The sequence below is a fragment of the Perca fluviatilis genome, chromosome 23 (assembly GCF_010015445.1).
Source record: "Perca fluviatilis chromosome 23, GENO_Pfluv_1.0, whole genome shotgun sequence".
Classification (NCBI taxonomy): Eukaryota; Metazoa; Chordata; class Actinopteri; order Perciformes; family Percidae; genus Perca; species Perca fluviatilis.
Genome location: NC_053134.1, coordinates 12,623,000 through 12,635,207, shown reverse-complemented (window position 1 = coordinate 12,635,207; position 12,208 = coordinate 12,623,000). Strand labels below are relative to the sequence as shown.

At 42.0% G+C, this 12,208-nt stretch overlaps 1 protein-coding gene across 5 annotated transcripts in view; it reads right to left on the bottom strand.

Annotated features, from left to right (window-relative positions):
• Window positions 1–326: 326 nt before the first annotated feature.
• chchd3a (coiled-coil-helix-coiled-coil-helix domain containing 3a) overlaps window positions 327–12,208 on the bottom strand; it is a 73,532-nt gene continuing 61,650 nt past the window's right edge. For 3 of the 5 annotated variants that reach the window (XM_039791801.1, XM_039791803.1, XM_039791805.1), the window contains 3 exons: window positions 4,762–4,897; window positions 4,488–4,525; window positions 327–1,016 (listed from right to left, as the gene is read on the bottom strand). In XM_039791801.1, the coding sequence (XP_039647735.1) occupies window positions 4,499–4,525; window positions 4,762–4,897 (163 nt within the window). In that variant the 3' untranslated portion in view covers window positions 327–1,016; window positions 4,488–4,498. The remainder of the gene's footprint in view (window positions 1,017–4,487; window positions 4,526–4,761; window positions 4,898–12,208) is intronic. The other 2 variants (XM_039791802.1, XM_039791804.1) reach the window with 1 other exon arrangement.

Below are 12,208 nucleotides of genomic sequence, written 5' to 3'. Positions count from 1 at the left end.
CTCCTCCTCTCTTGGGCTCATTCACTCCGTTTTGCAAAATATCGTGACACAAAACGAGGGCCGCCTATCTATCAAAGATGTACAATGGTTGCTGTAATTAGCATCAACACACACACACACACACACACACACACACACACACACACACACACACACACACACACACACACACACACACACACACACACACACACACACACACACACACACACACACACACACACACACACACACACACACACACACACACACACACACACACACACACACGAGGAGAGACGGAGCCCACTGAATATTTATGGAGAAAAGTACAACAACTGTTCCTGTATCGTTTCATGTTTTATTTCCTCTGATCAGACATTGTCACAAGTGTTGGTCTGGATGAATACTCAACACGCAGATTACATTATTAACATAACACAAACTCACACGAACAAATGCAAAGAAAAAACAGATGCGTACATGTGCATTTGTGTACAGGATAGTGCATTAGGAGAAGGAAAACAATGAATGAACAACGTAGGACTGACTTTAATTAGTAAAAATATACTTTTATTTTCCTAACAGTGTTGAAGTGAGAGGGGATGGGTCCAGGTGGCTTGTGACAGAGGCGGCTTGTTTTCTCGTCGTGGTTCCGGTTCATTTTTACTGTCCTTACCGCGGGCCAAGCTCAGGCCTGCTAGGTCCTGCTAGGTCCTGTCAGTCTGCTGTTTCTCCAAAATGGCAGACAGTGTCGCTGCCTCTCTACATACACAGAGCTAGACGAAAGGTAAGACAGGTGGGGAAGGTGTCTATTTCTCTATCAGGGTGCTGTGTTCGGTGCCTCTGGTGTGGTCCGGTTCGCCACAAGGTTCTGAGGGTGTGTGTCTTGGTGCTGACTCATTCCTCACTTCCTCCACTCTGGTTTGGTCAGTTTGTCAGTCGGTCGATAATCAGTAATCCCAGACAATGAACTCTTCATTGCTCTCTCTCTCTCTCTTTCTCTCTCTTCCTTAACCCCCGGTTCTCAACTTGTTCTGCAGACAAAAACAGAGAGAAGGTGCATTAGAGAGACGGAGAAGAAAAAAAAAAAATGTCTAAATAGACAAACAAACAGTGGAGAAACAAAGGAGAAATATATTATGTCCCAAAGGAGAGACAAGACCGAGAGAGAGAGGCCTAAGAGTACAATAAAAGGGTGGAGGATGGAGTGAGTATAAGAGGATGAAGTGAGTTGGAGAAGTAGTGAAAAGAGAGAAAGACCCGCGGGCAATGGATTCCATGTTAGCGATAAGTGCAGCCACAAATCCCCAGCACTCCCTGTCAATAACCATTTGAACTGGCCTGTTGCAGCTGATGCCACTGGATAAAAACTGGGTGAAGAGTTTAAGAAAGGAGATGAAACAAGGGACACGAGGAAGAGAATGACATAGACAAGAAAGTAAGAAACAAAAGTGTCTTCTTCCTCACTAACCAACTTAAAGCTAGCTACCGGCAGGATCGAGACAGGGACCAGGGTAGGTGAATTTAAACAATGTCTGAGTTGAAAACGCATCTTGTTGACACGTAAGGGCCCTGTTCATGTGGCACAGACATATTAATTGCATTTTGTGTCTGTTAAGAGGCACAAAGGCACTCTAAAACTTGCCCCGAGCACTGTCGTTTTAGCTCAGGGGACGCTTGTAGTACGTAGCTGCAGCTTCTCCGTGTTACCTGCACTGATTCGGGTCGGGGTTTTTTCTATCGAAAGTACTCGCGTAGCTGTAGCGATCAAGATTAACGTAAAAATTGGCCGGAATTCTCCTTTAATAATGGTGCTGTGGATGACATACCGTAAAGTCCATATCAGTAAAATTTCATTTCTGCAAAGTTTATTTTGTGCACCATCGATCTGCCCATGAAATGATTATTACATTATACAAATGGTCTGCCAAACACTGTACAATCCAGTTTAGGACCAGGGGCAGACTTTTATGAGCCACTGAAAGGATAATTCAAGTTTATTAGAACTTTATTTTGATAATTTCCATTGGTTATGATAAAATTGTATCTACAGTACCAAAGTGCTCTTCTGCACCGGATCTGGGAACATGAGATACAATGGCAATGTAAAATCACTATATATATATTTTACATATAGGCCTATATATGAGGTATGATTTCTTTTCTGAGTTTAGTAATCTCATAGAAATCCCTCCTCTGAACTACGTTTATGTGTATCTGCACAGATACAAATGTGATGGTTGTTTACAACAGACACTTTGGGTAATAATTTATTGGTCACATTTGTTTTCTCTTCCAGGCAAAGTGTGGCTAACCTGGGGGTTTCTTTAAAACCTCTATTGGTGTCTAACTGCTTGTGTTTCTTACTGCAATATCGACATATTCTCAGATCTCAGTAATTAACTTTTATGTAATCACAGATTGGAGAGATGGCTCCAGAAGATTTAGTGATCTCTAAAAAAATATTGAAAGGACAAATGAAATCATTAAAATGAATTAAATTGAATTGAAATGTCAATACTAAAGTTGGTGTTAGTAGCAGTTTTACGAGCCAGCTCTTTTTTTTCCTCTTCATTTTGATCCTTGCAAACATAACGGACACCGCAAACAGGGATCTGGCTTGGCCCTTTGAGAGTAAAAGGGAGACGGAAGGGTCCGTCTAAAAAAATGAAGTGGAGAAGGAAAACATAGTGGGCAAGACGCAGTCATGTGGCGAGAATATGGAATGAGGAGGTAAGCGGTAGATGGAGAGATCAGCTTCCGTGATATAGTCTTATTCATAGAAAGAGAGAGAGAAAGAGACTTTATCTGTCCTTTCGACTGCCTCTTCCTCCCTGTTTGCAATCTGGACCGGTTAAGTGCTGAATGCATTAGAAATGCGACTAGGGATGAAGGGATAGTGGATGGAGTGAAGGAGAGATGGTGGCAGGGCAAAGAGGGCACAGAAGAGAACGAAAGTGAGTCTAAATGTTATCAGTTATTGTGGCGATAAGAACCCTAATTATCAGTGACAAAGGCCGGTCGGCTGACAACGCCTTCCTCTCCGCTGACTCCAGTTGAGGGGACATTATTGTAAAACTGAGAGTTGGGGGATTTTGTATCCACAGCGAGACGACATCTTGGACATCCCCATCCATACCCCATCTAGTGAAAGTTAAGATTTCAAAGGGAAGGAACGAGATTTTGACGTTTGAAAACTGGATAACCTATGCTATTAAGTGTCTTTGACAGAAAGGGCGATGAGATGAGAGACGGCTGTTAGAGGACACGTTCTGACCTCCAGAGGTCAAAATCTTGTCTTCTGACATTTGCTCTCAGTGCAGCTTCCTGCTCGGCTCTGATAAAGCTGTGTAAACATCCTAATCACAAAACTGCATCAGCTCATATCAATCCTACCTCATTCCCCCTATTTTGTCGGCTGTGTAATTCTGCATATTATTCCTTTAAAGCCTTATCACAGAAATGTATTTTTTTTTCCTTCACCTAATGACTTTTAGAGTAAGTCTTATACAGATAAGTCCCTAAGACGAACAGGAGTGTGCCGTGATTGCCGCAGGGTGATAAACACAAGCGGATTAACATATCGTCTCAGGCTCGCTTCCAAACAATTTACAAGATCATAACAGCATCCGGACTATGAATGTACCCTTGCTGAATCTTGACGAGGCTACAGGTAGCTGTCTTAAACGCACACACACACACACAACCATCCAAGCGATGAATAAAACATTGTGCAATTTAAATGATGTATGGCTTAAAAATCTGCCTGCTTCTGACTTTTAGATCTAATACTAATACCCACGAGAGTGAGCGAGAGACACAAAACTCAGCTTTCCTCATTTCCGGCAAAACAATACAATTGTGAAAAAAAAATCTAATAGAAAAGCTCTATGAATGTAAATTGAGCCTTTTTGGGGCCCAAGTGATGTTACATATTGCAAAGTGCGAGAGGGGGAATTAAGTTAATATCAACCTGAGTGACATTACTATTACCATACAGTGTGTGACCGTGGGAGACGGAGGGCGGAAAAACATTTGCACTTGGCAATGAAAGGAGAGAGCACGGGGAGGACAATGGTATCCAACCAGCAGCAGCTACTCCCTTAGTCTTATTACATTAAAACACACACAGAGACAGTCAGGGGAACGCCTGTGTCAGCAGGTATTATGGAAATAGACCGCAAGGTTTAAACTGGCTATTTAGAGCGGGCTTTATTCAGGCGCCAGTAGCCCAGTGGAAATTATATTCCCCTGTCTAAAAGCAAGGAGCCAGCACATGTAAATGGATGCTAGTGTGTATATATGTGTGTGTGTGTGTGTGTGTGTGTGTATTACATTCATTTAGACATTTAAAAAGGGAAAGGCTGCTCAACTTTAGCTACCATACATACATCTATGAGCCCTATGACGTATGCTGTAGCTATCACACACACAGGGCTACTTTGTAATACACACATCAATTAAACTGGAAGCTAAACCAAGGATTAAGAGACGCTACAACTTACATGTCTGTCCATTAGGGCGCATGCACATACTTGTCATTCTTTTCAGAGGGGAAAAACAGCGTTATTTTGGAGGATATATAAGTATGAAGTTTTATTTTCCTCACCTAGTACAGTTGAACACAATTAAATGCTCATCCCTTTCACTTAACAAGCATGCAAACCACATAAACATAACACGCATATGCAAAAGATGCTAGGGTAGTGTTTTAAATTATGTTTACATGAGATATGACAATTGATAAAAGACAAATAGCTTAGTTCCGTAAAGAGGCACCTGTTTGGCATTGTTGACACACTGGAGGTAAAGGGCTGCTATGTTGGAACAGTGAAGGGTTTTTCCAACGTTCTCCCTGTAGCATGCGAGGATCTGGCCTTGTAGGTCTGCACACACAGGATACGACTCATACCGCCTGTGGGGGTGAGAAGGGGAGAGAAATAGTGTGAAAACTGAAAAAAATAAATATGGTGTTAGAATTGAGGGCAGGGTGGGTCAAGAGAACAAGTGTTGGAGGTAAAAAAAAAAAAAAAAAAAGGACAGTGATAAATGTGCAAGTGAGAATCAAAGATGGACAGAAAATGAAGGAAACATGGAAAATGTGTCAGGATGGGCAATACAGAGGGATTGACAGAAGGAATATGAGCTATAGAAATTAAGAACAAGAGAAGAGTAATACAGACATATTACTGTCAATGGTCATTTATCTCAAGAGAGCCAATGCATTGTTAGAGCCCATTGAGGCACACTGCAGTCTACAGTGTGTACACCCCTTCCAAAACACCTGAAGCAAGAATCAACATTACTGTATCTGCTGGAAAGAAGGTCAAAGGTCAATCCAGCCTCCACTGCTGGGGTGAATATGTTGACGTGGGTATTACAGCATACTGACAGCAAGGTCAGAGGGCTTTCTAAAAACGGACAATAAGAGGTGTCCAATAAAGCTTCCAACAATGGCTTCATCCCCTGAAAAGGGAGATTCATCAGTGCTATGTGACTGCATGGAAGAGAAGCTAACTCGGCAAATCAATGGGAAACGCAGAGTAAACAAGAAAAAGGCATTGGTTTAATCTAGACAAGCAATAAGGCTTAGTTGTTACAATGAGATGATAATGATAATGAGGTTGAAATTACCAGCAAGCTAAGTATACCTTCCTTTAAATTGGTCCCTGTTCTTCGGTCTTACCGTTAAAAACTATTTTAAAAAGCCCCACAGAAAAGAGAATTGATCACTCTGCTGGGTAGTAGTGAATCCATTCATTGATTCAGAACAGCTCCCTGAAAGTCAACCATTTACAAACTGGAGAGCTGTCACCTTGGAGTGGTCTAAATGGCAAATTCAATCTTTTAGCATCCACGAGGAGGTTGTTATTGTAGACTGTGAATGCTTATATGTCTGGTTATAGGCTACACGTCACTAGCTTAGCACGCCCAAGTCGGTCCTTGAGGTCTGCTACAGCTTTAATGCTGCTATCTTAGCTGGTATGATACAGATGCTAGCACTTCTAATGGTACAGTAGATGCTACGCTAAACTTCAGTTCATTTAAATGGAGCTCTTATGTTAGATGTATGCAAGGGTTGGATCCTTTAGCCAATCTAAGTAGTGGGATGTACTGCCGGCGCTGATGCCTTGCCCAATGTTAACTGCTTTTGTCTGTCTCTTCACACACCACATAAAAATCCATAATGACGACACATGTGCATGGTAGGGCTATTATGCTAATGGCGGTGTCATCGTTTTGTTCACACCAGTGCTCAGGACACTCCATCTGCCCCACTAAACGGCTTGCATGGGTGTGAAAGAGATTTTGCCTGTCAGCAACTCCAGAGATCTAATAGGAATATTGGGGGGGTGAAGCTGAGCCCCTGCAGTCAGAATCAGATGTTTAATTTCCCCCCTGGAGTAAGAAAGTACCCCCCCCTCCATTGAATACAAAGCAGGGGATTGGTCGCATGGGTCATTACCCAGGGTGCAATGCAGCAGGAAGCTGGTGCAGTCTGTGTACATATGTTCGTCACCACATGGTCATATTTGTTAGGGAGGCCGGAAAAATCTATAGTCCTTGTAAGTGCAGGTCAGTGACAATTTGTGACAAGATGAGAGGTGCTCTTTGCACCTTCGCCAACTTCAACAGTGGTGTGATTAATCAATACACTTCATCATTCCCCATCCACCACAGTGCTCAGAGGCCAAACGGGGCAAGACATATTCTATCTAAAGCTAGAAAGGAATACTTCAAAGAGTAAATATAGTCAGTTTTGATAAACAACAAGATTGATAACACTCTCATGTCTGTATTGTAAATATGCTACTGTACATCCAGGGGACAGTTAGCTTAGCTCAGCTTAGCCAGAGACCGGAAGCCGGACCATTTCTTGGCCGACATATTGGCCACATATAGCCATATATAATCTAACCGGTCGCTGGCGGTAACTTCTATATTTACTGTACAGACATGAGAGTGGTATCAATCTTCTCATCCAAGTATCAGCAAGGAAGTGAATAAGCATATTTCCCAAAATCTGGAACACTTCCTTTACATTTTGGTTGATTCAGTGGGAGGTCTTATCACTTTGAGCGCAGACTGGAACATTATGCTGTCAGGCGTGGAGAAAGTCCTGCATTTCGTGGATCCATTGGGGAGAAATTCAGTCATTTGCTAGGAGGCATGACATGGCTATTGCTCTGCGTCAGGGTACTGAACGATGACAGCAGTGCTAGCAGAAATCGCTGCCATCCTATTCCTATGGATCCTGGCGCTCATTTATTACACCACATATGGGCATCTACAGGGACGAGAGGAGCCACATACACCCACTAATTACTTTCTTAAGCGTTCGCGTTAATGCCAGGTGCATCCTGCTGATACAAACCACAGTGTTTATCACCACTAATGGCCTCAGAGAAAAGGAGGACAGAGGAAGGGAGGAAGAGAAAGAGGATGAGGAGGGTGGATAGAAATGAAGCGCGTTTCTTGATGAGGAACTAGACAGTGGTACTTGTATTTTGCTCGCTCTCTGGTTCACTCGGTGGGGAAGAGGTAGAGACAGTGGTTGAGTTTATCATGGAGACAATAACACTGTCACACATACTCTGTGGTGGCACACTGCATCCTCTATCATCTATCATTAAATATAACATTAAGTTCCTGCAGCCAACCACGACCACAGAGCTGGTAGGAAAAGACCCTCCCTCCCTCCTCCTCAGTTTTACATTAGGTGTAAATGTCATTTACCATAGTATGACTGCTGTAGTGCTATGCAGCAGGGGGAGCAGCAGATGCAAAAATGGTAGACATGCCATATCATGAATACACTATAAACCATAACCACAAGATTATAGAACCTTTTTCTAACCTTTCATTTATGAAATGTACCCACTTTTAGCTCAATAATATAAAGTCATTATATGCAGTATATCAGAGCAAATAATATAGTCATGTAACACACGTGGTCATTTCAAAATGTACTATCTGAAAAGAAAAGCCTTGGTTATTGGCCTCAGGTAATGAACAAATTCTTCAAGTCTAGTTATGGAAATACACTCAAGTCATTAGGGGATTTGGATCCTTATATTTAACTGCAATCTGCACCAACAATACATCCATACACATCTATATCAAATAGCACAAAAAAGACAAACATCAGGTTTAGGTTGAATTCAGAGCAAGATAGCTCTAAGATCGAAGTATCAGGAGTAAAATGCTGCAAAGTGGGTACACATTAGATCCTTCATAGGGTGTAATTATAAACATAGTCAAAAACAACAATGAATCATCCAGTTCCCATGTAACCTGAGCATACGAAGGCATTAATAAACACAGAGACTGTATCATATTCCCAAAGCAAAACCGTTTTTAGTTATTTAGTTATGTTTAAATTATTTACAGGAAATTAAAAAGAAGGCCAGAGGCATTTTGGTATTTCTTTTTCAGCCCTGGCTTGGTCAGAATGTAGAATTTAGGTTTGGTTAACAAGTTGTGATGTATTTGAGTCTGTTATTGGGAGAAGAGGACACAGTGCTCTTTGTATTGTCCAATGGTTTCCAAACTCTTTTGCTTTTGACCCCTTTTTATGAAGTGATGTCTACTTACTAAAGGGTGCATGTCCATGAATACTGATTTCCCTTCTCAGACGGTTTAATTTGAATCTTTTGAATAGAGAAAAGTCTGAATAATGGAATTCTATTGCGTAGAACAATCTCGTGACCAAATATAGCGATATAAGCCCTCCTGGTGACACTGCTGCTCTCATATAGATTATTCTACAGGTTATAAAAGCAGCCATTGCCAATAAATGCCCCCCACCCCTTATCTTACCCCTTATCTCTTCCTTATTTCCCCATCTCTAACTTCCCTTTATTCCTCTCTCCTTTATTCCCTCCCTCAACCCCCAGAGGGTCACAGGATATTTAATAAAAGTGCATGTGCTGGGAAACAATGAAACAAATAGAGACATCTAGCCAGATACAGTTGGTTATTATTTGCGCTGTGTGTGTGTGTGTGTGTGTGTGTGTGTGTGTGTGTGTGTGTACACTGCATCCCTGTACCCCAGAGACAGTAAATCTAAACAGTCATATAGGGGTCGCCTCGTGCCATCAGGAGCAGTAAAGGTCTCTATAACAACACCTCATCCACCCACCCCCACCACACAAGTCTCTATTGCTTTGATCCACTGATAGGAATGGAATTGCAGCGTAAGGTTGGTTTAGATATCTACATTACAGTTTTCTCTGCTCTGCGTCAGAAATAACATGCGAAGGAAGGGAGAGAGAGACGAAAAGAGAGAATAGGAAAAGGGCAGAGAGGATGGGGGCATTTATGACAGAGAGAGAGGGAGGCACTCACACATTGAGAAACAGATAGACAGAGGGCAGAAAGGAAAGACAAGAAGAGGGGAAAAGAGAGATGGAGAAGAAGCAGAGAAAGGCCCTCCACAAAACACTCCTGGAGCTCTCTGCTCACTTCCTTTGTAAAGTTCTCCTTTCGGAGAGAATAGACAACGAGGTTGAGAGGAGGGGCAGAAATGATATCAGAGGGTGAATGTGTCCCATTTAACATGTACATAATAAGGCAGAACAGATTACCTGCTCACTCTCTCTCACTGTCTGTCTCCCTCCTCAAGGTGTCCCTATATCATTTAATACAATCCTTTCTTTTATGCCCCCCCCCTGCTGCACAAGTCAGCACATTTCCATGGAGGGGACGTATTCTGAGGTTTATGGCTACGGATACATTCTTCAAAGGACATATTGACTGCAAGCTGGGGGACGTATTGAGATCAATGTTGGGATTTTCATACAATATGCATGTGTTATGCCAATAGACTGAGCGAGGAACAGTGTCAGTACATTTTTCAAACCAACATATATTGACCATGACCACCATCTGCTATAACGATGTGGAGCAATGACATTCATAGATCTCTGTTAAGGGTACAACATGTTTCAATAGTTGAACAAAGTGTGAGACACATCTGGAAACATGTACGTTCATCTGTCATAATTTGAGATACATTATAATTTCGAAGAAAAGACAAAGACACACAGCTACACACAGGAGTGCCCAAAGGGACATGCAGGCGTACAGACAAACAAACACTGTCCATTCAATGTCCACTGTAAAAATGTTCATTCCAACTGCAGCAGCACGACTTTCTTCCTATAACAAGATGACATAGCAAGCAGTGGATTATATGTAATGGCTACATCCAGCTAAAAGAAATTACACAAGATAAATAACAGTAAGTGGTTTCCATCATTGATGAATAGGATGTGTGTTTGTCTAAGGCTGGATGTTATTTGAAAACTTTTACAAGTGCTGAAACAATACTATAAGGTTTGGCACCAATACCCAAACCATACTTTTTTTATTGATACCTTAACTTTTCTTCGAAACCCTATTTTATTTAAGAAAAGAGAAGTAGCTCCTGATGATGATACATATTTTCCTACATAAAACACAGTCTCTGAAATTGGCAACCTGATCAAACTTGATCAAAAGAATAGATCACACACATTTAGTTTGGTACTAAAAAAAAATACTAAGGTATAATACCCTTCTCTGTCTCTACCCTATAGAGCTTTTGTCAGAGACTAAGCAATCAAAATGTATTTATCTTTAACAATAAGCAAGCAAGCAACCCTATTCAAGAAGAAGCCATTTGATCCGTTCCATCATGATTAAAAAGAACCAAAACCAGGTAGAAGTCTGATTTGTTCAGATTTCACACATGTTGCCAGGATTTATCTCCCCAATCTCTAACTGATGTTCTTTCACCCACACACCCCCACACACACCCACACCCACACACACACACATACTGTAGCTTCATCGACAGTATGGATTACCCTTGCCTGCCACCAGATTGAGTTCCCAATCACCACATTCTCTATTTATCATCATTTGGGTCCACTTAGGGGTTAATAAGGTTAAGGGGTGGGTGCCGGTTCCCCCTTTAAAAGCCCTCATGTTCTCTCTAGTTAAGGCAGGCGTCAGTACTGAGGGGGGTAAATAAATACAAATGATCCAGTTAAGGAGAAAAATGACACACATTTCGCTCACGCTGCTTTTTAAAAGCAGACCTGAGTGACCCCCTGCAGTGAAATCCATCAGCATGGATATGAGATTGAATGAGAGAGAGGGAGGTGAGGGAGAGACAGAGAGAGAGAGAGAGAGAGAGAGAGAGAGAGAGAGAGAGAGGGAGGGGAAAGGACAGAAAGAGAAAGAATCAAGAAAAGCATCAGGGATAAAACACTGCCAAATAATGGAGGGAGAGAGAGAGAGAGAGAGAGGGGGAGAGGGAGTGTATGAGTGAGCGAGGGAGGCAAAAGCAGACAATAAAGAGGGAGTGAGTGAGAGAGATTTAAATTAAGACAGAAAACACTGTTCGTAAGTGAGCAGTGAGGGAGACAAAGAAGGATGAGTGGATGAGAGGAAAAAGAAAGCGAGTGTATGCCCTTCCTGACCCCTCTTTTTTACACTTGTACATGGGGATTGGTCTCTGGCCTCAAGCAGAAGAAGATGGACATGTATTGAAATATGCAGCTGAAAGAAGAAAGACAACTTGAAATTAAAACAATCATCCATGCTACATGTACATGCTGTTCCATCATCATGTCACTGTGCTGTTCACAAAAAACAAAGAATACAGAAAAGCAATAAAAGCTTTGAGTGGGTTTCCCGACCATTTTCAATGCAGCAAAGTGACTAAATCGGCCACTAAAAGGTGTGTATGTGCATCGGGTGTCTGTGTGTGTGCCCACGCAGGTACCTGGAATTGTGTGTGCTTTTTACAGCCAACACAGCGAAGCTCTTAAGGCCGAAAGAAGAGCTTTTAAAGCAGTTATTGACTTCTGTCTCCTCAGCTGACCACCATCTTGGACCTGCACCCCTGTTGCCTAGATACAGAATTGCGGTTCACCCTCACCTGACAGAGGGGTCAAAGCAATGCTCAGTCTGTCCTGACTCGCTGACGACTACTGCAGAGAAAAACACCTCTGAAGTGCTTTGCAATAACTTTCATGCAAAATTCATTCCTGTCATTTTTAGTAATTAAAAGTTCTGCTAGGCGCAATTAAATATCAATAAATCATTACTTCATTAATTTTGGGTCATCCGAATTATTCCTTTAAACAAACAGGAGCAATGCCAAGAAAATAGAACGCCCCGGCACCTTATTTACATTTTGTAGCAGCACGGTGGATTAAGCAGAAAACCTGCTGGA